At 40.7% G+C, this 23553-nt stretch overlaps 7 protein-coding genes across 7 annotated transcripts; 4 read left to right on the forward strand and 3 right to left on the reverse strand.

Annotated features, from left to right (window-relative positions):
* Positions 1-240: 240 nt before the first annotated feature.
* CLUP02_06300 (uncharacterized protein) lies at positions 241-1179 on the forward strand (the record flags this gene model as incomplete). The annotated part of the gene is made up of 6 exons (XM_049285300.1): positions 241-459; positions 527-577; positions 695-740; positions 836-888; positions 967-1014; positions 1105-1179. The coding sequence occupies 6 exons, from the start codon at positions 241-243 to the stop codon at positions 1177-1179; spliced, it is 492 nt and encodes a 163-aa protein (XP_049142443.1).
* Positions 1180-2864: 1685 nt separating this feature from the next.
* On the reverse strand, positions 2865-3690 carry CLUP02_06301 (uncharacterized protein; the record flags this gene model as incomplete). Its single annotated transcript, XM_049285301.1, has 3 exons — positions 2865-3153; positions 3220-3428; positions 3508-3690. 3 exons carry the CDS (start codon positions 3688-3690, stop codon positions 2865-2867), a joined length of 681 nt encoding a protein of 226 aa, XP_049142444.1.
* A 3105-nt stretch (positions 3691-6795) lies between these two features.
* Positions 6796-7494, forward strand: CLUP02_06302 (uncharacterized protein; the record flags this gene model as incomplete). Its single annotated transcript, XM_049285302.1, has 3 exons — positions 6796-7139; positions 7224-7293; positions 7384-7494. 3 exons carry the CDS (start codon positions 6796-6798, stop codon positions 7492-7494), a joined length of 525 nt encoding a protein of 174 aa, XP_049142445.1.
* Positions 7495-14765: 7271 nt separating this feature from the next.
* Positions 14766-15634, forward strand: CLUP02_06303 (uncharacterized protein; the record flags this gene model as incomplete). Its single annotated transcript, XM_049285303.1, has 4 exons — positions 14766-14937; positions 14996-15123; positions 15176-15469; positions 15530-15634. 4 exons carry the CDS (start codon positions 14766-14768, stop codon positions 15632-15634), a joined length of 699 nt encoding a protein of 232 aa, XP_049142446.1.
* Positions 15635-15801: 167 nt separating this feature from the next.
* CLUP02_06304 (L-fuculose-phosphate aldolase) lies at positions 15802-16782 on the reverse strand (the record flags this gene model as incomplete). The annotated part of the gene is made up of 1 exon (XM_049285304.1): positions 15802-16782. One exon carries the CDS (start codon positions 16780-16782, stop codon positions 15802-15804), a length of 981 nt encoding a protein of 326 aa, XP_049142447.1.
* Positions 16783-17136: 354 nt separating this feature from the next.
* Positions 17137-19844, forward strand: CLUP02_06305 (uncharacterized protein; the record flags this gene model as incomplete). Its single annotated transcript, XM_049285305.1, has 9 exons — positions 17137-17176; positions 17700-17785; positions 17852-18763; positions 18840-18876; positions 19119-19228; positions 19279-19488; positions 19565-19597; positions 19669-19748; positions 19805-19844. 9 exons carry the CDS (start codon positions 17137-17139, stop codon positions 19842-19844), a joined length of 1548 nt encoding a protein of 515 aa, XP_049142448.1.
* A 567-nt stretch (positions 19845-20411) lies between these two features.
* Positions 20412-21184, reverse strand: CLUP02_06306 (dihydrodipicolinate synthase; the record flags this gene model as incomplete). Its single annotated transcript, XM_049285306.1, has 4 exons — positions 20412-20527; positions 20576-20710; positions 20831-21066; positions 21138-21184. 4 exons carry the CDS (start codon positions 21182-21184, stop codon positions 20412-20414), a joined length of 534 nt encoding a protein of 177 aa, XP_049142449.1.
* Positions 21185-23553: the final 2369 nt, after the last annotated feature.

The following is a 23553-nucleotide window of genomic DNA, read 5'->3' on the forward strand; positions in this document are numbered from 1 at the left end:
GTGAAGGCATTAGAATACACCATTTTTTTGACACCATACGCTTTCCAATCACATCCTGTGCCGTATCTTAATAAGACAAAGGCAAGTATGGTCGAAGTTGTCTTCATGGAGTTAATTAGTAGAAACTGAGCATTGTATTCTAGGGTGACCTTTGCTTCTACTCCGAGTCTAAAGGGCCGCTGCCTTGTCTCTAGCTACATCCCATTGGATACTTGTATTTTGTATTATAACTTCTACAACATGCTCTCTTACATCTTGAAACTCAATACGTGCATTACCGGGATAACTACAGCGATGAGCGCATGCGGACATTCAGCAGCACTTACAAATCACAACTCTGGTATCCGGTCATCGTACGGCAATTATTCTACGGAGAATGCTTGGAAATTGGCCAGAAAGGACATCAAGCCACCTGTCACCGATGTGCACTTTGTGATGAGCGGGATGCTAGTCAACACCGTGGCTGCTGCTTGAATTGCACTCAGCTCTGGGGCACATAGTCGTACGCGTACCCAAGGCCACCTAGGCTTTGACCCACAAGATAACCATGGCGCGGCCAGTTGAAGGCAAGTTAACAGTGGCTGGGGTCAAGCAGGCGTCGAGTGACAATTCGCACTAACCGTGCATGGCGAAGCCCGGTCTCGTGTACGTCCCCAATCCTACGGAAATCCGGTCGCTGTAAAGTAATGCACAGCCGGACAAGATCGTCAAAGTCTGCAAGAGGCACAAGATCCTCGACGGTGCACCTATCGATATAGCGTTACTTGCGGAGGGGAGTAATCTTATACTTGAGGATATTGGCCGCCTGATGGAGTCTTCTGCATACCTAAGGTAGGCGGCACCAAGTTTGGTGCACTTCAAGGCGAGGCCATTGTCATCAACAAACCTGTGTTACAGGATGACTTTAGACTTCACCGCAAGCAACGAGACAGTCTCATAGCAAAGGACTGACCCATGGGTCTTCAGTTCGAGGCTCTCTCCGGCTCAGATCTCTTCCTTGAACTCGCCTCCAATGTCAACATCACAGAAAAATTGCCTTTCTATTTGCACAGCACGGGCTGAATATGCGTCGGGTTGCTGGTACACAAAACTATGACCGATCAGGTCTTTGGAATCTTTCTAGACGAAGTCATTGCGAAGCTTGAGAGTTCCCTTTCCCAAATGTCAGTGACGCAGTGAATCTGTCGGATTGGAAGTCCAATTCGACCGCGGCATACAGCCGACTGCGCAGGGGCTAATTAGGGGCCCTATTTACGATTATCATAGCTAGCCTAACCTATAGTTAGAACCTCTTTTTTATACTTACTACGTAGATATTTATATAGTTTAATTAATCTCTTCGTTAACTACGGTTCGAACTAACTACCCTATAATAGGGATACTAATAAATACGTCTTAGCTATTTAACTATAATATTTCTAGCATAAGTGTGATGCCAGTTCGATACGTCAAGATCATGAGCCTCGGGGCCTCGGCTGCTGCACTATTTACATCTTGTCTGGTTTGGTTTAGTCCATCAAGTTCGAGGCTTCATCGCAACTGCTTCCGGAAGAGGGGATTGTACGAGACGAAATTCACCGTCACTTCACGCAAACGAAGTTCTTACTCTTGATTTCTTGCCGTGTGTGATGGTGTGCTCATAAAAAATCTGTGAGGATAAATTGCAAGTCTGTGTAGGTCAACGTCAAGAAATGGACATTTGGTCAGGCCCCCTGAGTGATGGTTTGTCTGCCTCGGCACTCGGACTACGAGGGGATCGCGATGTTCTCAACTTGACAGGGATCTGGCTTCTCCAGGGTCGCCCTCCAATCGCATCTCATAAGATGGCCGATTCTGGCCAATGGTGGATACGCACCAATGTGACGCAGTCTGCATGCACCCCAGGCGGGGTTGTGGAATAGCGGGACTCACAGCAATAGAATCCTTCGCGGGATTTACTCAAAATGGTAAGAACATGGCCTCTCATCTATATCAGACAGCTCACTGCAACTGGTTGACTTAGACACGCGACTTTCCATTCAGTCTTGGCCCCTTTTCAGCCCCCACAGACAATTCCCCGAAAACATCGCGGTGGGGGCACAGAAGCAAGCTGGTTCCCCGCAGGATACGTTGACGTTCAACGGCTTGGAACGGTGCTGCAGGATGCTGCTCACATTTTCCCATTGTGGAACTCAAATCGGACGGTTGACAGCTGTTGAACTCAATGAATTTCTGAATCCTTCCCAGGTGACAGAGCAAACCAATGTTATTGTTCGTCATACGGAACGGAACTTCGGCAAACGGAGGCTCAGTGTGAAACAGCTTGCGGGCAAAAAAGAAACGCAGCGACACACTGACATGTTCATATAAATTATCCGTCTGAACTGATAGCGCGGCCCGAGCCTCTGTGCGCCCTTAGGGTAAAGATACACCATTGGACGAGGCCAAAGCGACAAGCACGGATGTGTCCTTCACGTGGCGTAGTCCTGTCTGTCTGCACCGCCGCAATGAGGTCCTATTCTTATTGTGCATGTCTTACTCTGGCCTCATGTGGGCAGAAAATCCATGTACATCAGGTCACTTGTCTTGAAAAGTGAAATTGGCGGGTAACGGTGATGTATTTTGGAAAGAAAAGATGCAGCACTCAAGCAAGACTAACAATCGCGTGTCTTGGCCAAAGCCAGACAGGATAGAAACAAAAGAACAGAAGCCTCCGGAAGCCTCATGTCGCAAGCAAAACAAAAAGAGGACCCAGCCAGTTTTTTCATGATATGTGCGGAACCACTCCCATCAGCCCACTCAGCAAATCTGATCGCGGGCACCGTTCTCAATGAGATGGCAATGCCCCTTGTGGGCCTCAGGACGGCAGATGGTGCAAGACAACCTTAAGCCTGAACCTTCTTGATCTGCGCAATGAGGAAGTCGGCTCCCTCCTGGGCGTTGGCGCCGTACGAAAGGTGAGGTGCCAGGACGGCGGCACTCAAGTTTCCGTCGCAGACAGTGTCGCGGGGGTTGGCGGCGCAGATGATCTTGATCTTGTCCTTGGGGAAGTTGGGGATCTGGCCGCTGTCGGCGCGGAACTGGGTGTCTCCGAAGGTGACCACTCCGGCGATCTGGTTCTTCTGCGCATCGGGGGCGTTCTCGATGGCGCGGTGGTTTACGGCAGCACCTTGGCTGTTTTCGAAGCGGTCAGCATCTCAAGTCAGGCGAGTAAGTGAGAAACGAAGGTGCGAAACTTACGAGTAACCTCCAGTGACGACGATGGCAGTAGGGCACTTGCTGTTGATATCGCTAAGGATGCTCTTCATCTGGTTGATGCCAACGGGGTCGGCACCACCGGGAAGGAAGTTGGTGTCCAGACCAGCGGCGTAATCAACACCCTGGACGGCGACCTGACCCGGGAATGCGGCCTTCAGGTTGTTGGCAACAGGGGGTCCCACAACGGTGCCCTGTCCAGAGAAAAGAAAGTTTTAGCATCAAAGTCATCAATAGTCGACAGTTGGGATGAGGGAACTCAAGCAAACCCACCATGTTGCCGATTTCCGTGGAGCCGCGCGCCCAAACAAAGATGATGTCGTTGCACCCGCCGGTCTTGAACTCGTTGGCCGTGCTGCCGACGGTGCCGCCCAACTGCCGCTTGGTTTCTTCCTGCGGGATCGTGGGGTAGGCAAAGGCGGTGGAGGCCAAAACAAGAGTGCTGAGGAGCTTCATGGTGAGATAGGTGATTTTCAAAGTGCTTGGACTTGCAAAGAGAATGAATGTGAAGTGACTTGTCGCGGACAAGATGGCAAAGAACTGAAGAGAATGAAAGCGGTTGCGGTTAGCTGCTGAGGTGCCTGGGTGGGTGTAGAGCTATCGTGGCTTTGTGGTGAGCTTTGTGAGAGTTCTTATAGAAGATGATGATATCCACAGCCTCAGAGCATCTACGCCTAAAGAGGAATGTTCAACGAGATGTTCTCCTCATTCCTAGTTGTTCCTCGGCTCTCAGGATTCCTCGGCTCTCGAAGAGAGACTCCTCGGTGGTTTTGTTGGTATTGAAGGATGGCAAGGTGCGGAGTTCATTCTATTGAGGTCTCGAACGGATCAGGTTGATCAGAAACTACCTAGGCATGTTACCATAAGCCGGGGAAGGTACCAATGTCTTGGGATCAAACACATTGGCACTGCGGCGAGTCCCGCGAGGATCCGCCATGTTTCTCCCGAAGATGCGGTCCGTCATGCAGAGTCAGGCCTGCCATTCGTTCTATCGCGCGCAGCTTTGAACCTGCCAGAACCTAATCAGGCGCCATTTGCGAATATATGTATACAACATGGTCGTTGGAATTGCCTGTTTAGATCATTTAGTGCGGCTGGTGTGTTGGCTTCGGACGTAGGCAATGACAAGATGAACGTGAAAGGCCAATGACAGGACGAACCACGCATTGCTTACTCCTACTTAGGCCGTTTCAGCTAGTCAGGGTTGCCCACCACTTTATCGACTGCCAGCTGGCATGGTCACCTCCTGATCTATTTTTCTCCGCAGAAAATACCTTTGAGTGCTGTCACCCTGAAGTCTGGACTCAAGAGGAGGTGTGTGACATGGATTGATCGATCGTACTGCCCCCTCAGTCACCTTACTCAAGCGTGCCCGTGGAATTTGCCACATGATGGGTCCTTATGGATACTAAACTCCCAGTTCTGACATTGTATGAAACGAACATACTATCACGAATTTGAAATAATCAATGACAGTTTAGTCAAGTAGACTTCAAGCTTGAATGCAATGAAACCTGGCTACTTCAGTGGCTAACATGTCGTTCCGACATAGGTAGCTGGAGCTCTTTTTACCCAAGTGCAGTGTGCTGCGTGCATGTGGCAATGATGCTTTTTGCAAGCCTGCTATACACACATGAGACTTGCATTGAGTTCGAGCTTGCGCTAAAAATGTTTACATGTTATAATGTCTCTCGTGCAGTCTGGTCTTGTGTGATTTGTAGAGGCCTCCGAGCTCTGGACCACAGATATTCAGTTTCGAACCAAGGATTTCAGTTAATTAATTGCTATCCACGTTCTAGTTGTTATCATCCGAACTGCCCGTCCAATCGCATCCGCCTTTTTCCAATACTTGTGGGATGGCAGCTCCACTTGCCTAACTTCCGACAACACTGGCCGATCGTTCCAAGGTTCCATGATCTTCAATTGAGAGCCCGAAAGCTTGTCATTAAGGTACGAAAGTCAACTAGCACGCCTTGCTTAACTTGGAAAGTCAGCGAGCATTGTTTGCCAGTCAAGTGTTACGCAATATCAAGTCTCCATATTTAAGGAACGAAGATGGAACTCCTCAGGTCTTCAGCTTTTTCTATCAAATTAAATCAATGAATATCCAGGGGAAGCGGAACACCGAGGAGACAAAATTGGCACGGAGTAGAAGTTTCGACTTCACGGTATGGCATCTTCGACCGCCATTTGTAATGGGATCGTTTGCATCTCGACCGATTCAGTGAAGTATTTCCCGTTCGACTGAATGGCTCACCCGAAAATCTCGATGGTTATGGGCCCATGAGACTTGTTCACGCCGTGATTTCTGCATGAGTCTTACAAGTCCCAAACCAGAAGCCCGATTCAATCCCCAGTATCCCCTTACTTTGATGTCGTCCTCATATCCCAGAGTGACTGTCCCAGGGCTCTCTCCCTGATACACCCAGCCGCTTATCAAGTCTAGTGTCCCCCGAGAAGGGCTCAGTTCATTGAACAACCTGATAAGACATCAGGTTCGGAAATGCGACGTGGTTCAGGACCCATGAGCGCTTGATGGCATTACATTAGATGGTAAAGTTGCCGGAAAGCCGAGCCCAAGCAGGTTTGATAGTGCCTCACCATGATAGTCGAGCTTATCCAGCAGTGGTACAGTTTTCCAGGTCCCGCCCCCCCCTATAAGTTCACAAGTCCTATGATATGAAGAGGTCCCTTTACTTTCTCTTTTTTCTTAAAGAGATAGAGTGAATGTAAAAGTCAAAGCAGCTTCTTCCCGCCGATTTAGCACAATTGCTACTAATGAAATTATACATGTTGACAAGCATGTATTTCATAATTCACAATAGCTCTGCGATGACGTATGAAGTATGGACACTTTTTGCAAGACGCACAAATTTGTTGCCATGATTACTAAGACATGATGTCTTTACTTAGCCTTTACCGGTTTTTCTCGAAATGCTGAGGAAGCGCGCAGTCCTGTTCTGGAACAGTGAGGTTTTCCTGCATGCGTCTACTTTTGAATCCATCACAGCCAGCCTCAGGCGTGATGAACTGTGTGGATGGACATACGGCTAATTCAGACGCTGTCTTCTCGGATTTCAGCCAGTAGGAGCCCTTGAATCACAGCTGAATGTTCCCCGCTGCCGCTTCTTCCGCGTTGTCGCACTTGAAAATATGCTACGATTTTAGTCCCAGCTCGTTACAGGTCCGTAGTACAGACTTTCTTGAGACTAAGGCAGTCCAGCCGCAACTTCGTCACGCAAGTATCTTCCACACACCATATTCTGATAATATAATTCGGCTTTCGAGTTTTTCGTCACACTCTAGATGGTTTCACTACAGCCATCCACAACCTCTGACTGCAGGTTTGCGTAGTGCAGTTGACTTTTTGTTCGTACAATATCTGTGCCCCCCCCACCCAAAAAAAAAAAAACCGAACGTGGGAGAAGTATAACTAGACGAATAGTTTCCTCAGGAACAAATGCTTTTTGACTATGAGCTACAGCTCTCGACACCAAATCCCGAATACTTCAAACGCATCGAACTTTACTCCATCATCGATCTTGTCTCCTTCATCCCAAAATGGCTCAAACCGAGACTCTCAGTCTTTTGCAAGATGTCGTTGTCAAGACCCAACAGCAGGCAGTCCTGGAGTCCGACATTCAGGAACTCCACGACCACATTCTCGCCCAGCCAGGAGGAGAGGAAAAGCTTCGGCTTCTGGCCGAAAGCGTCAGCTCGCCTGTTACGGCCATGGCCACTAACGATGCTGGCGCATTCAAATCCAAGATGAGCGCTACAGGCTCTCTGATTAACCTCTGGTTCTATCAGCGTGTAACCGTCAAAGTGAATGTCAACGGGAAGGATAGACAGTTTACCGCAAACCTCGGCGGGTTCTCGCCGGGCTTTCCGGGCGGTGTTCTTTTGTGAGTTGAAAATCACCAGCATCTTTGGACATGATACCTGCCACGAAGCATGATTCACTGACTGTGCGGCGAACGCTTTCCCAGTGGAGACCTCTATTACGATGATATCAATGATGTCGGTGGTGACTATACCGTTCAAGCTGGCTCCATCGGAGTGAGTATTCATCTGCATCTCACAGCTCAAGCTGAACCCTCGCTTCGTCGGGGCATTAGACGTAGCACACTAACAGATGAGATATTGCAGCCATGGTACTCGGTGCAATTCTTCCGGAATGGTTTGCTCAAGATGTCGTTGCAAGCTGGCAACTTGGGATTTTCGACTGGGGTCACTGGCGGTACCGGCTCTTGGGACTAGTACTTACTTCATGTGCTTAGCAGAAGCTTAAAACACTTCCGGCATTTTCAAGCACAGGGTGAACGCTAGTTTTGGTAGGAGAGAATGGGCCTTACAGTTCTTGCAACACTGGGTCCTTCGTAGATGCGTAATTTACTTTGATTCTGTTAGTATCCCTATTATAGGGTAGTTAGTTCGAACCGTAGTTAACGAAGAGATTAATTAAACTATATAAATATTTGCGTAGTAGGTATAAAAAGGAGGTTCTAACCGTAGGTTAGGCTAGCTATAATAATTATAAATAAGGCCCCTAATTAGCCCCTATATAGTCGGCTATATACCGTAGTCAAATTAAACTTCTAATCTAATACTAACTTTCTCTTTTTTTTATCGATTTAACTACTATAGTTAGAAGTATAATTCGACCTCGGGCCCGTTTACTAAGTCGTCTCCTTTTCCCCCTTTTCTCTACTCTTTTTATATAACTTATCTCTCTATTCGTATAATAACTTTTCTACTACTTACGAATTACTTTAATCCCTTATTTAATATTACTTTTATAAAAGCGTCTACGAGGTTATTTTTATTATTAATCTAATAGATCTCGAGTATTTCGCGCCTTTCGTACGATTACTTAAGGGCTATAATATTAATTATAAGCCTCTTTTCTTTTATTATTCCTAATTTAACGAGGCATTCGTATAGCGAGTAAGAATCGGTATAAATAACCGTTAGAATAGGTAGAAGGCTAATTTAATTAATAATTTTCTTTAGCGTTATTAAAATTATATAAGAGAGGTTAACGCCGTTAACTATACTATAGACCTCCGACGCTAATATACTTCTTATTATTTACTTATTTTTAGTTAACGAGTAGTAAATTATATTACCGTATATAATAAATTCGCTCTCGCCCATACTCTCGTTAGCTAGGATAATAATATACCTTAATTACGAAGTGAGGTCGTTATTATTTATAAATAACTTATTAACGAAGACGTAGAGCTTACTAATCGTAAGGTTAATTAGGTAATAAACGAGACCTCGATCGAGATTCGTTTACTACTACTTAAGCTACTTATTAAATACCTCAACGTCTTATTTAGTTAAATTTATAGTTTATATTACCCTAGCGTAGTTAAAAGTTATTTTAAGCTAATAAATACTTATAATATATACCCCTCGCGCGAGCTTAGCCTTATACCGCTTTTTAATATTAGTTATATTTAGATTAACGAGGTTAATCTTTTTATTTTACCCCTTTTATTAAAAAATAACGGTTTCCTTTTTAATTATAAGAATCCCGTTATTAAATACTAAGGGGGTATTTATTATAAAGACCTCTTTTAGCTTCGCTACGAAGCCCGCTTTTTAAAGCTCCTTATCCTCCTTTTTTATAAAGTTAATATTAAATAGGCCTAATATATCGTCGGTTTATATTTTAACGATCCTAAATTAGTTACCTTCGTACTCTGCGACTAATAGGTACGGGTCGTACGTAGAAGTAACTATTAATAATTAATTAATATAAAAATCGTAATAAGTAGCTTACTAATAAGTACCCGATTTTGCGAGCCTATATAGTGGCTTAAGTACTTTAATAATCGTGCCTTTTAGATACTTATTAACTATTTCTTTTAGTAAATAGGCTAGGATTTTCCTTATGAGCCCTGTGGCTGATTAAGTATAGGCCTAAGTAATATTACGGCTCTAAATCTCGTATCCCTTTTTTTATAATAATACTATTAGTACTATTATTAATCATTAGCTATAGCGCTATATAGTAAATAATTATATAAGTAGCGTCGCCTTTTTAACGTCGCCGTACCCCTAAATTACGTATTTAAACTTCTCGTACGGCTAGGGTGTTCCTTTCCCTTTAATTTTACGAACTATTTATAATTTAAATATGCGGAGGTTTATATGTTTTTCTAGGTTATATAGGATAAATCAATAGACCCCTTAATTACGAAGAGTATTTATTTTAATGAGATCTGATCCCTTATATAGCTTTTTAGTAGTTATAATTACGCTTTTTTTACGTAGTTTAATTACTAGCTCGAAATCGGCTTTCTCTTTTACTATATAAAAGGTATTAATTACCTTATCGCTAGTAATAAATTGCTACGTTAGGGCTTGCTATCGTAGTCTTTTACGACGTCTTACTAGTAGTATTAGTACCTTTTTAGCAATTTCCTCTTCCTCGTTATCTATTAGTACTACTACGACGATTTTATTAAAGATAATTTCCTATATCTCTACTACGGGTTATATAGTTCCCCCTAGCTCCTCTTCTTTTTATAAGTTAGAAATTACCTCGTTAGGATCTATATAGTACGGTCTAACTACTATAATTAATACTTTAAGTAGTTAATTACGATCTCTCGTAATTATATAAGAGCGCTCGTTAACGGAAATTAACTTATATAGCCTAGTCTACTATTAAGTAATTTCGCGCTATATTCGTATATCCGAATTTAGTAATATATCTAAATTATCCCCTATATTAGGCCTATTATGCGCAGCAATTGCCTCGTTAACTTACTTTTTTATACTTATCTCGTATAGTACCCGTATTACTTTTTTAACTACTTAGGCTCGTTAGCTTATACTTAATAACGGTAGCGAGGCTAAGGTCGTTCTTAAATATACTCTAAATACTAATAGCGTTAGTATAAGTCCGTTAGGCCCTATAGTATTGTTATAGTATTTAAGTACTATTTAGAGGTATTCGTCGTCGGTAGAATCCGGATTTTCCTTTTTAATAATTCTAAACGCCCTTTTTAACTACTAGTGTGCCCTTTTTACTTTTTTAATATTATAGTACGCTTTAACGGGTATGACTTTTAGCTATATACCGTAAGCCGTCGTATTATCCTTAAATTCTACTAACTTAAAGCTAGTACTAGCGTCGGTTCTAATACCGTCTAGCGGTCCTTAGTATATATCGATCTAGCTTTTTTATAGGGCTACCTATACTATTTTTATTTATAGATCCCAGAGGAATTGCCCTACTTAAAAAGATATAGCTACGTCAATTATATATAGTACTAGCCGACTATTTAAGTAGAAAATATCGACGACTATTTCCTAGTTAAAATTAAGCTTATTACGTAATTTAAACTTAAATTTGCGTGGGCTCTACGTATTTATTTAGTATTAGTAATATACTTTTATTAACTACTCTAGCGCCCCTATTTTAATATTATTATTACTTAATTACTTTAGGAAGTTATATAGCCTCGTAACTAACGGGTACCCGAATCTCTAATATAGTCTTCTAAGCTTACTTTTTATTAGGTAATTAATCGATTTCGTATCGTTAGTAAGCTTTATAAATGCATACCCCTATCGTTATTTAACTATTTCGAAGTGCTTATTACTAGAGATTCTGTTCCTCGTATTATCGAATATAATACCTAGTTAATCTATATCTTTTAAATATAGGAGAAATGGGGTATTAACAGGTAAAATATAGAAAGTTATCGTTTTAAAATATATTTCTATTTTTATTATACCTAGGGCGACGATTTCCTTACCTAGGCCGAAACTAATCTTCGTAATACTTACTATCGATATATTAAGCGTTACTAGCGCGATCTTTTATAGTACTTAGAATTACCCTTTTTTTTTAGTTAATTATTACGATACTTTAGTATCTAGGATAATCCTATAGAAATCGTCTGGGCCGTACTTTTTATTTATATAAAATACTTATATAAGCTTAGTATTTAAGGGATCTAAGTAGTATAAAAAGGACCCCTCTAGCTACCCCTAAATTTGCTTAGTACTATATTCTTTTTTTTTAAATATTGAGAGAGATAGCGTTATCTTTTTAATTATTAAGAGAATAGGCTTTAGCCCTATTAAATTTGCCCTTTTAACTACCTCTATATCTATTATCTAAGGGACCTTTTTTTACTATCCGTAAATAAAAGCCTATTTATTAAGAGCTTTTACTACCCTCTATTCGTTTAGCCTCGTATATCTTCTAGAGGCTAACGGGGTAAAAAAAGAGTAGTTAATATCGTCGATTTTGTTATAATCTAATTCGTTAGTATAGGGGGTAAGATCTTTTTTATTTTTTAAATTTTTTATAGGGGGTATATGTTTTAGGCCGCTACTTTAGCTACCGTTACTAAGTTCCGTACCCCCAGATCTGCCCTTATATATAATAAGGAATTAGTTAAACTAACGAGGGCTAGTTTTACTATTTACTACCCTCGACTTTTTATACTATTCGTACGATTTGGTACGCTCTTTCTTAAAGTAGTTACTTAATTAATATCTATCTTTTTTATAAATATAGTATTGCTTTTTTTATTACCCTATTTATAAGTTAAATCTCTACCTATTTAACGAATCTGGGCCTCTTTACTAGCGATTACTATATCTAGCCTCTTTTCCCTTTTTATTATATATTCGATCGATTTAATATTATTAATAAGGGCCGTTATATACTTAAAAGTAGGTTTAGCGCGGTATTCTCGTTTTAATATTAAAACTAGATCTTAGCCTCGAGTAGAGCGTCTCGTAGTCTTTAGGTACCTAGTATAGGGTAATTTTACCTTTAGTATACGCTAGATTATAATATAAAAATATCCGACTTTCCGCTCGTTTATCCCCTTATTTAGCTAGGTTTTCGCTAGCTTATTAATTCGATCGATAAGCTCTTTAAGGATTTCTATTTACAATTTACTCTCTATTATCCTAGCTATAGATATAAAAGAAATCGCTCGTAGTTTAGATAGGAGCTCTAGGTTCTTATTATAAATCTCGAAGCGGCTTCGGATTGCGTTAATTATATTAAAAAAGTCGTTTCGATCGAGATTATATACTACTTTATAATAGTAATTAGAGGCTTTGTTTACGAGTACGATATTAATTACTAAATAGTACTAGTATTCCCTAATTCCGACTTTTTTATAATAATCGTAAAATATCGTTAGGGTTTTTTATAAGACCTTATACTTCCCCCTAGAGTATAATTTCTCTTTTAAGAAGATCTTTTTAAGGTTTATAAATTACCTCGTATTTATTACTAGATTTTTAGTATTTATATACGATCCCTGCGTCGCTACGTATTATTAATAACTTCGGGTCGTTTACCTCTTTTTTTATTAGCCGATCGGTACTAAATTTCGTATTAATAGTAGTAACGAGTTATAGATCGAAATAAGCGGAATTATCGATTATCGTACTTTTAGTACTATATTTTGCCCCAGTATATCCTTTTATAACGATAGATTTCTATTAATAATTATAGGGAGGAAATCTGGGTCGTTTACCCTTTTTCTAAATTTATTAAAGCGATTATACGCTCTATTAACCTATGCCTAGTTCTATAATACGAATTCCTCCTCTATAATTATTACTATTAGTATTTCGTATAGCTCTTACGATTATAATTGTGCTAATAATACCCCTCGCCCGTAGAGGAATTTATTAACTACTTTTGCGATTCTTAGGCTTACGCTTACGAACTATTTATCTAGCTAGTAGCTAAGGTCGTTTACGATCTCGTAAAATAGAGGTTGCCCCTATAGCCCCTTTTTCTTATAGACCTTAGTTAAATAGATTAATACTACGTTTATTTACTTACCGTTAGGCTAATCTGCGATTCTATATATCTACGTCCCTTAATAGTCCGGGTTAATATTTACTTATTTATAAGGGATTAGGATTCTATTTAGGATCGGGTTTTGTTCTCTTTTTCTTTACCCTAACTTACTAAGGGTTATGCTCTAGCTTATGCCTATATTAGCGGTTACTAGCGTATTTAATTTTAATAAGGATATATTTAATCCGCGCGCTAGTTATAATAAATCCGTACTTTTACTACTTAACGAATTTATTAAGGTCTAGGAAATTCCTATTTCTTCTCGCTATCTCGCTACTACTCTCGTTTTTACTATTTCTAGCGATTACTACTACCCTTTTAGATCGCTAGCTATTATACTTATTAGGATCCTCCTTTTCGTTTAATAAAAAAGGGTAGGTTTTAGTAGTTCCTTTTAATAATAATAGTAGTAGACGTTTATATTATTATAAAAAGATATAGTAATTAGTTTTAGGATCTTTACTAGTTACCGATTTCCGCTATCCCGTATACGTTTAGCCTTTTAAGCCTCGTGCTCTTTATAATCTCTAAATAGCTTCTTTAATTAATTTCTTAAAATTAATAATCTCGCGCTAAGAGCTAATATAAAAAAGAAACCCTTTAGCGGCCCTCTAGAGGATTCTTTTCTTTTCCCTTTAAATCCTCGTCTTTTTAGCCTTTTTTTAAGCTAATAATAACTCTAGTAGGAGGTCGTAGGACTATTTTAGGGTAGCTACCTTTTTCCTAAGTTAATCTCTAAGATCTATAATACTCTTAGCTCGATATTATTAGGACTTCTAAATCCCCTCTTCTTTCGTTAAACCGTCCCCTATATTATATTCCTAAATAATACCCGGGGGGTAGTTAAGGGAGCTATAAAGAGGTCGTTTAGATTACGGGCTTAAGGTCGTACTTATAAAGTCCTCGTAATAATAGACTTTTTTATATACCGTAGATCTCTTAGTTTAATAACTTTTATAAAGTTACTTTTATTACTAAGTAAGAATGTTTATATTTAGAGATCCCCTTTTTTAATCGTACGGTGCTCTTTTATACCGTACTTTTACTAATTTAACTAGTTAATTTTTAATTACGGGCCGGCCGTAGAAAAATCGTTTAGTAAAAAAGCTACTCGGGGCGACGGTAAAAAGCTAGTTACTTAAGCAGTTCTATTAATTAACGTAGTTTAATATAATAAACGTCGACCTTTCGTAAGTAATAAAGGGCTACGATTGCTCGATTCCGTGCGGTATTTAAAAATCGCCCCCTTTTTCGTCTACTTCCGTAAGGTTAATTAGTACGAATCTCTTATCCTATATAATATTAAAAAGTCGTCTCTTTTACGTAGTAAGATACCTTACTAATCTATAATAATAGAATTTAATTACTAATTAGTATTAATATCCTTATTATAAAGTAGTTAGTTCGAACCGTAATTAATAAAGAGATTAATTAAACTATATAAATATTTACGTAGTAAGTATAAAAAGGAGGTTCTAACCGTAGGTTAGGCTAGCTACGATAATCGTAAATAGGGCCCCCAATTGGCCCCTGCGCAGTCGGCTGTATGCCGCGGTCGAATTGGACTTCCAATCCGACAGTATTCCTCCCGGAAAATGAGGCCAATCTCGCAAGGTCAAGGAATTATCTGGCAAACCTCTATCGCAATCGAACTATCAACATATCAATCACCATGTTCTTCATCAAGCTTGTGGCTCTTTCGGTTCTGTCTTTGTCCGTTGTAAACGGCCAAAGCACTGACGAATGCCCTGAAGTTCCAGAGACGGGGGTTACTATTGGCGATCCTGTCCCCATCCGACCGGAAGATATCCCAGCTGGCTGTTCTGACTTTGAGATTCTTGTTGGTGTGTTCTTTACAAACCTGATCCGCTGGTTCTTTGAAGTTAACTCGGGGATGCCCAGCTCGAGGAACGAGTGAGCCTAACTATGTTGGAGGCGGCGGTAAGTTCGGCATCATAGTCGGCGACCCGGTCGTTAGCAATGCCACTATTGCTCTGCCTGATGCTAGAGGATACCCGGTCCAGGCAAGTGTTTGTACTCTTATGTCCAACAGAGAATTTATTAACCCGACAATGCACATAGTATCCGGCCAGCTCGCAAATCATCACAGGCGTTCGTCAAGGTTCTAGAGACGTGGTCAACCGTCTCAAGTCTCAGGCTGCTGCCTGTCCCAATCAGAACTTCTCCCTCGTCGGATACTCCCAGGGCGCAGCTGTGATGCATGCTGCCGCGGCTGACATCCCGGCCGAGCTCTATGGCCGCATCAAATCGTTAGTGATGTTTGGAGATGGATACTTGAAGCTCGGGGCCAGTCTAAGCAAGTTCCCTGCCGGACTGAACGAGAAAGCGAGGCAGGTTTGTGCAGCTGGCGATCCAGTAAGACTGATACCAACTTCCAACCGAATTCATATGACTCAGACTGACTCTTACGTCTAGGTTTGCGATGCCAATGGCACCTGCACATTCTTCCACCTCACTTACATTCGCCCCGAGTTCATTAATCCTGCCGTCGACTTCATTGTCCAGAAGTTCATTCAGTAACTCATCAACGAGCAATCCTCGATGGGCTAGATACTTTCGTTTCTGGGCAATCTGTGGGCCTTCGGAACAAAGGCGCAAGAGTTGTGAATGTATCCCCTTTTCATGGCCAGTCTTATTTAGTTTAACATCAAACATGAGGTGCTTGCGTCTATGCAAGCCATCCCGATTCACGTTTTGAAACTTCCACCGGATAGCTCTTCCTCCACATCGTAATATACCTGGAACTCGCAGTAACAAACCTCAGGATCACTCTCAACGTCAAAGTTGAAGTTCGCCTCGTCATCACTGATCAGCACCTTTCGAAGGCCAATGTCTCCATGCGATGCAGCCTCTACCAACAGCTGAACCTGACATGTTCGTTCCATTGATGTGAACAAGAAAGCAGCCTCGTCGACAGTTTTCCCAACGGTCAGGATTCCATGGTTTCTGAGAATGCACCCCTTGCCATTTGGACCAAGTGCGCTAGCAATGCGGTCGCCTTCTTCACTACCCAAGACGACACCTCCGTAGCTGTCATACACGGCATGCGCATCTCCTCGAAATTTGCAAGCATCTTGCGTCAACATGTCCAGTCGTCTGCCGAAGACCGACCATGCCTTTCCATGCACACTATGGCAGTGGCAAACAGCATGGGCATCCGGTCTCGCCTTATGAACCGCAGCATGAATAAGGAACCCGGCAGTATTCGGAGGAGCAGATTTATTGCCGCCAATGACAGACCCATCCAGGTTGACAAGAATCATATCGCTAACTTTCAAGAGGCCGAAATGCCGGCCTAGGGGGTTGGTCCAGAACGCATTGAGAAACTCCGGATCACGAACCGAAATGTGACCGCTCATACCCTCGACATAGCCTTCGCGATGCCAGTGACGGAAGGCAGCAGCCATATGATTGAGTTGCCATTGACGGCGTGATTGGAAGTCCAAATGCTTCGGAATGTCGCCAAGAACAACGCCACCATAGGACATAGCTTGAAGTGGTGTTTTGTTCTGCAACTCGTGGCCGTGTTTGTTTCGGGAAGTCTCCAAGTCGCCGCCGCCACTGACGATATCAGAAGCGTTAACTGAGATAACTGAAGGTCCCATGATGAAGAGAGATATAATTTGTTCTTTAGACGTGTTTGATGCACTGTCAATTTCGATGACCATGGTGAGAGAATCAACCTTCTTCTATAGCACTGTTGCAGTTTTTGGGTTTTGCCCGACACAGCGCGCGGATCCGTCACTGCTCAAATTATCATTTTGCTTGAATGCCTAAGGGTATTAACTCAAGTTAGCATGCGCATCTTGTAGAGCAGGGATCTTGCATTGCGGGTAGAGAAAAGTCGGCTTAACTCTGGTTGAATGGCGAACCGATCGTGCTTGTCCGGGGTGGCCTTCTCCATCTAACAAATTGACTCCTGAGTCCTACTACATATGCACCTGTGGTAAATAAGGCGTAATTGCTGGCCGGCAATTACGGTTCCGTTTTTGTACGACAGCACCTTAACGAGAAGGAGCAGAATGTGTCATCTCTGCACCTTCAATATCCCCAGGAGAGCTTGTATGTAGCAAAGATCCTTCACTTTGAGATTGATCCATGTGAAAAGAGACAAGGATCACGCGGTAGTGTGACATGCTGCATCTGGACTGATCGCAGATGGAAACCGCCATACTATTTCCCATCTCGGGATTTTCTATCTCGGGAGTACTTCCGTTACAAAACTCGAAGCAGTAGTTTCGAATAATGAACTACTCCCTTATCATCGAGATCCAAATTAGGTAGGTAACCCCCAGGTTTTGTTGCTTGTTAGTGCGGGGTTGCGAATAGTCGATTTGATGCATTAGGCGATGGACCCATTTAATCCCGTGGAAACATGCCTATATTGTCACGGCCCATCGGCACCTCCAGAAATCATTTGGATGAACAATCCTGCGTGATTAAAAGTGCCTCTCTCTACGATATTAACGATCTGAATTGACTCTTTTGTAAAAGTTTCCGCCGAAAACGACGAATAGACAAATGCCCGACTGCTCTCTTAGTCCATACCTACCTTTCCTGTCTCCATAATGCCGATGTCAATTAGGCGTCGAGTTGAGCATACACGAACCTTTACGGGGTGTCGAACTTGCCGGAGCCGTCATGCAAAGTGCGATGAAGGGAGACCGGAGTGTGCAGCTTGCCGCCGAAATGGGATCACCTGCGCTGGCTACACCGCTCGTCTAACTTGGATCGAAGATTGCGATGCCTCTGGAGAAGCAACTCGGCGCGGCCCTGAAGTGCCTGAGTACCGGTACACCTTATTTTCAGGTCGGATTCATTTTCGTGTGGTGGTCGTTTCTGCACATGCTGACGCGGAAGGCTGTGTCCTCAGACTCTGAACGTGAGATCATGAGCAGCCAGCTCACAGATAGCCTTGGCTCAAAGGCAGCCGGGAAAGTGCTAGCCGAAATTGATAGGGCGTCCAAAACATCTGAGCCTAAGAAGCCTTTTAGCATCTCAAAAGGACCTTTTGGGGTGTTCAAATGTCTTAAACGAAGAGAAGTCTCTCTAAGTCAGCTATCACTGTCGCCTATTACCTCAGAGCATGATATTAGCCTACTTGTCGATCCTGAAGATGAAAGTTTTCAAACGGGAACTGACCCACGAGAAGATTTCGGCATTGACTGGTCTGAGAACGAACTCGAAGGATCTATGCAGTTATCACTAGACTGCTTAGATCTCTTGGTTGCCCAGAGTGATTCTATCACCGCCTCGGACCCTTTTTTAGCCTTAATGCCTGGCCTCCAATCAGATTTCTCTGTCAACGTCTTGCTAATGAGTTGGCCGGGGGATGGAGAAGGTAATACTTGTGGGAAAGACAGAGATATCATTGCACCTGTCACTAATGCTATTGAGACAGACAACCATTTGGCCACCTCCCATGCTAATGTCGCCACTATTATGACTATACCGCCTACATTATTATGCCTCGGAGCTTCTATTTCACGAACAGAGGTACCTGAACAGGCACAAACGCTGCTTCGCTACTACAAGAGCCACGTGGGCTCTACCAAAATTTCTGGACAAGGGAAATTCAAATCAACTTGGCAACTGTTATTCCTTCCTTGTGCCTTCGAGACGTTTGCGGAGTTGTTAGTGTTGAATGAGGTATCTCAAAGTCGGCTGGCGATTCTGTGCGCATTACTTGCTCATAGCGCCTTTTAACTTGTTGGTATACACGTAGGCAGGTCAGACCTTTTGGGTCGCGACTAGGTCAATAGGTCAGTATAGGTCTATTGCGTGTGTGTAGGAGGGGAAGATCGTGGGCAGAGCCCGCGGTCCCTCAGTAGGTATAGGTAGGTAAAAGGGTCCGTCTGCACGGGCCCAGACTGCCTACCTACTACCCCTACCTAACTACCTAATAGGGCCCCTTTTCTGCCTCGTAATCCAACATAACTCAACAAAACGGATCTAACACCGCGTTTCCCGAATTACTGGTAACATCTGGGTGATAAACATTAAGAACGAGCTCGAATGCATTTGAAGAATGCTGTGAAGGTAGAGGTCTACGATTCTGGATTAGGTGGATACAAAGACCTATTAATGGCCTTAATCGCTATGGCCATGGGATCTGTGAGTATTTTTTGTTGAAATTCCAGTCTTTTAAAGCTGACGGACTTTAGTTGTGTTATGGAAGCCGTGACTTACGCGTCTTCTTGCTCGATGCTGAACGTTTGATACGAGTGAAAGGGCTTTCTAGCCACAACTCTGAGATAGTCAGAGTCCTTCATCACACCTATACTTATATGAGGGTAATTGCAGAGGCTACTTACCCCTTCTTGGATTCTGAAAGCGAGTCTGATCGCATAAGCTTGCTTGGAGTCGAAGTAATTGTATACCGTAGTTTTTATATTCGAGAGGAGTCCCTTAACACAGGTCTAGATCCTAACGAGGAAAAGAATGAGATAGTCGGGTATGCAGATATACACCTTGAGTTACAAGGTCTTTGGCGCGAGATATTACATTCGAACATACACGGCATCCCTGAGTCTCTCATGACACTGCTGGCTCAGACGATTCAACTCAGCAACGAGAAAGATCACCTCGAAACTCGCGCACGCAGCAATCCGAAGCTTGCTATTGACCTCAAAACGTACGTTAAGACTCTGGAGGGAAGAATATGGACGTGGTCAATTGAATCCGAAATAGCAATACTATCTGCGGCCGGCAAATCGCAGCCCATCGATAACGGGACGAACTTAATTACTTAACCTTCTATATAGTCAATGGTATAAGCGATGTATCGAGCGTTGATTATTTACTTCTATCGCCAGATACGCGATGTTAGCGCCATGCTCCTCCAAACCGTCATCGATTAAGCTTTGGGGTACTTGGAGTCTTGTCTTGATTCAATGGTTAGAGGCGATGACTTTGCACTTGGTATTGCGTGGACAGTCTATATTTGCGCTAGGGAATCTATATCTCCAGAACTTTAGGAGAGAGCACTGTAGTGTATTAGCATTACTGATGCCCGAGGGCTGTATCTTATTTCAAAGCCTTCTGCTGAGGCAGTTTCGTTGCTATGGGAAAAGAGGCGGCCACTGAAGTCGTTGATTGATCATAGTTTTCTCCTGAGAGAAACCTTATGCCTCGGTTGATCGGCTTAGAATGGCAGTTTGGTGAGTGATTCTAGCTTCGGGCAGTATGCTCAAAGAAGCATTGAAATAATCGAATAGCTAATTGAGATCTATTATTGCCTATATCATACTTCTTACTATCGTATTGAAAGAAATTTAAAGGTAGAGAAAGGGATTGATTATAGCTTGACTCTCGCGGTTTCGAGCAAAGCAGCCAATTCGGCCTGAGGACCCTCCTTGAGAGGAGCAGATGGCTTCCTGACCCCTCCAGTCTTCCATATCCGAAGCTCTATGCCTGATTTGATTGCAGAAGCATAGTAGTGGTGGGTTTCAAGCCACTTACAGATTGGGAAAATCTTTTCCCAGACCTCCCGACCCTTCTTCAAATCGTCCTCTACGGCTAGAGCGTTCCAACGCTCAACAGAAAGCTTGGGAATGATATTGACGGCACCCCAGATGGAACCCTTTGTGCTCGCAGCTAGACTATAGAAGGTTAGAGTGTCCTAGTCGTTGAAGGTCGTAATCTTTTGGCCGTAGGTAAAGAGCAAGTCAGTTAAGACTGGAGCACTGCCCGAGGTGTCTTTCAGGTATTTGACACCGACGTCCGAAAGTGATGCAATATTCTGGGCTGATAAAGTCAAACCGCTGATGCTCGGGATATTGTAGTAGATAATAGGTAGTCCACTTGCGTTATGGATGTCTTGGAGGAACTTGCGTGTCTCCTCGAGGTTGTGAGCTTCGTAATAGGGCGGGATAACTATGACAGCAGCCGCGCCAGCCTGCGCGGCGTGAACAGCCAACTCGCCAGCGCCCTTGCTCGTTAAGTCACCGGTGCTAGTAACGATAGGAATACGGCTAGCGGCTGACTTAATGTAAGTTTTGGTAAGAATTCTACGCTCCTCTACCGTGAGCGCAGCGAACTCTCTAGTACTTCCGCCGGGGACCAGGCCATGGACCCGACGTCAATAAGGCGGTTAACGTGCTGGTCAAGGGTGTCAATAGGTATGTGACATAGGGAAGAAGCTTATAGAGGCTAATTATTATTAGGGTCTAAAAGATAAATTACTAAAATCTACCCTTCCCTCGAGGTATATTACTAATACTTTATATATACCTAAGCTACTCCTTTATTACTTAGTCCCCCTCTTTATACTCCCTAAGCTATTTTTTAATTAATAAGGCTTAATTAGTAAGGCTTAATAAAGTACTCCCTCCCTTAAGTTTTATCCTAAAGCCCGCTTATAGTTTATATATATTATATTAATTTTTTATTTAAGAGGGTTTTAAATATATAATATAAGGGTAAATATAAATAGCGCTTATTAGCCCAAATATAGACCTTTTATTTTAAATAATAGCCTTATAATTTTATACCTAAGTCGCTCTTATTTATAAGCCGTTTTTATAATTATTAATACTTAGATAGTCGTTGCCCTATTTTTATTTACTAATATTAACCCCTTTTTAAACTATTACGATTTTAAATTCCTTTTTTTTTTTATAATTATCCTTTTTATATATAGTTTTTTATTTTTATTAATATTTATACTATTCCCTTGTTATATAAATATTATAATTAATAAATATTTTTTAAATCCCTATTCTTATATATTTCTTATATTTAAGTAAGTTTTTTATAGAGTCGTTCCGTATTTATTACTAACTCGTTTTAATATAAATATAGTTCTTAATTATAAAGTTATTATTATTAATAATAGAACGGTTATTAATATTATAAGTATATTTAATAATAATAGTAATAATAGTCTATTTAAAAAGCTTAATATCCCCTTTATTTATTTTAACTTCGTATATATATTACTATTTATATACTACTTATATTAACTATTATAGACTTTTATTAAAAAAAAAAGGTAAATATTAAAAAGATCGGGGTTAGCTAAGTACGCTCGCTCCCCTACCCTATTTATATTATATATAAAGTATTTAATTTAAAAGCCGAGTATTATAATTAGCTAAGTCGGTAATTTATAACCCCTAGTTTACTCTTTTATTTAATATTTTTTTAAAATTTAGTATATATTATATTAAGTATATTACGTAGAACTATTTTTATAAAAATATAATAAGTACTTAGCGTAGTTATTATTTTATTACTTTTTTTATATATTATATTAATAATATTTTAAGTTCTTAAGTTCGTAGAATTTATAATCCGAACTTTATAGAGTACCGCTCTTATTTTAAATAATAACGTTTACGATTTAGAGGTTTATTATTCTATTATTACTTTATTATTACTATTACTTAAGTTATTAATATTATTTTATAACTTTAATAAACTTATTAAATTACTATTAATAATATATAGAGGGTACTTAAGCACGCTAATAAAAAGGCCCACTCGACCCCTATTATTAATAATAATAATAATAAAGTAATTATAAACTCCTCCCGCGCTACGTTTTCGTTTTATAATAATATTATAATTACGCTACTTCGTATTATTTATAATAAAGTATATTATTTAAATAATATTCTAGCTAATATATAATCGCCCCGCTTACGCTCCGTATTTATAACTAATTATTTATAAATTCGTTAATAATAGGGAGATTATTTTTTTTATAATAATTTTTAAAATAATAACTAGGGCGGCCTTTTTGCGCATAAGGGTAGTTTTTTTATAAATAAGGGCAGTCTTTTTATATATTATAAAGATTAAAAAAACGGTTTATAATTAGCGCGTGTATACTACTTAGTTATAATTATATAGCCCCCTTTTTTTATTATTAATAACTAGTTCGCTATATTATTAAGCTTATTAAGAGCTAGGGCGCGCTACTTAATTAAAACTCGTTTTTTATATATACTAATTAACGCTATATTTTTAATATACTTAGCTAGTTTTTATATATCTTCGTTATTATTATATTCTTTTTACTAAATTAAGTATTATTACTTCCTCTTTAGCCCTCTATATTATATAATATTTTTTATTTTATAAAATAGCTCCCCGTTTATATCCCTAATAAATAAGGGCTATTAAAGGGCTTCTTTATAATATTAATATAGCTCGAGTAAGGATATATAGAATATATTATATATTTTATATTATATTAGTATATTTACTTAGTAAGCGACCCCTATTATTTTAATTATTAATTTGATTTTAAATAGGCTTAAATACTTATTAACTAACTTCTAACTAAGACGCTACTTATTAATATTCTTTCTTAATAATAGTACTTAGTTACCTATTTTATATAATATATTTATCCTAGCTTTATTAGCTTATTACTTATACGTTTTATATACTTTTTATATAAGGGGTTATAGAGCTTTTTAGTTAGCTTATAG

This window comes from Colletotrichum lupini, chromosome 3 (genome assembly GCF_023278565.1).
Source record: "Colletotrichum lupini chromosome 3, complete sequence".
Taxonomy (NCBI): Eukaryota; Fungi; Ascomycota; class Sordariomycetes; order Glomerellales; family Glomerellaceae; genus Colletotrichum; species Colletotrichum lupini.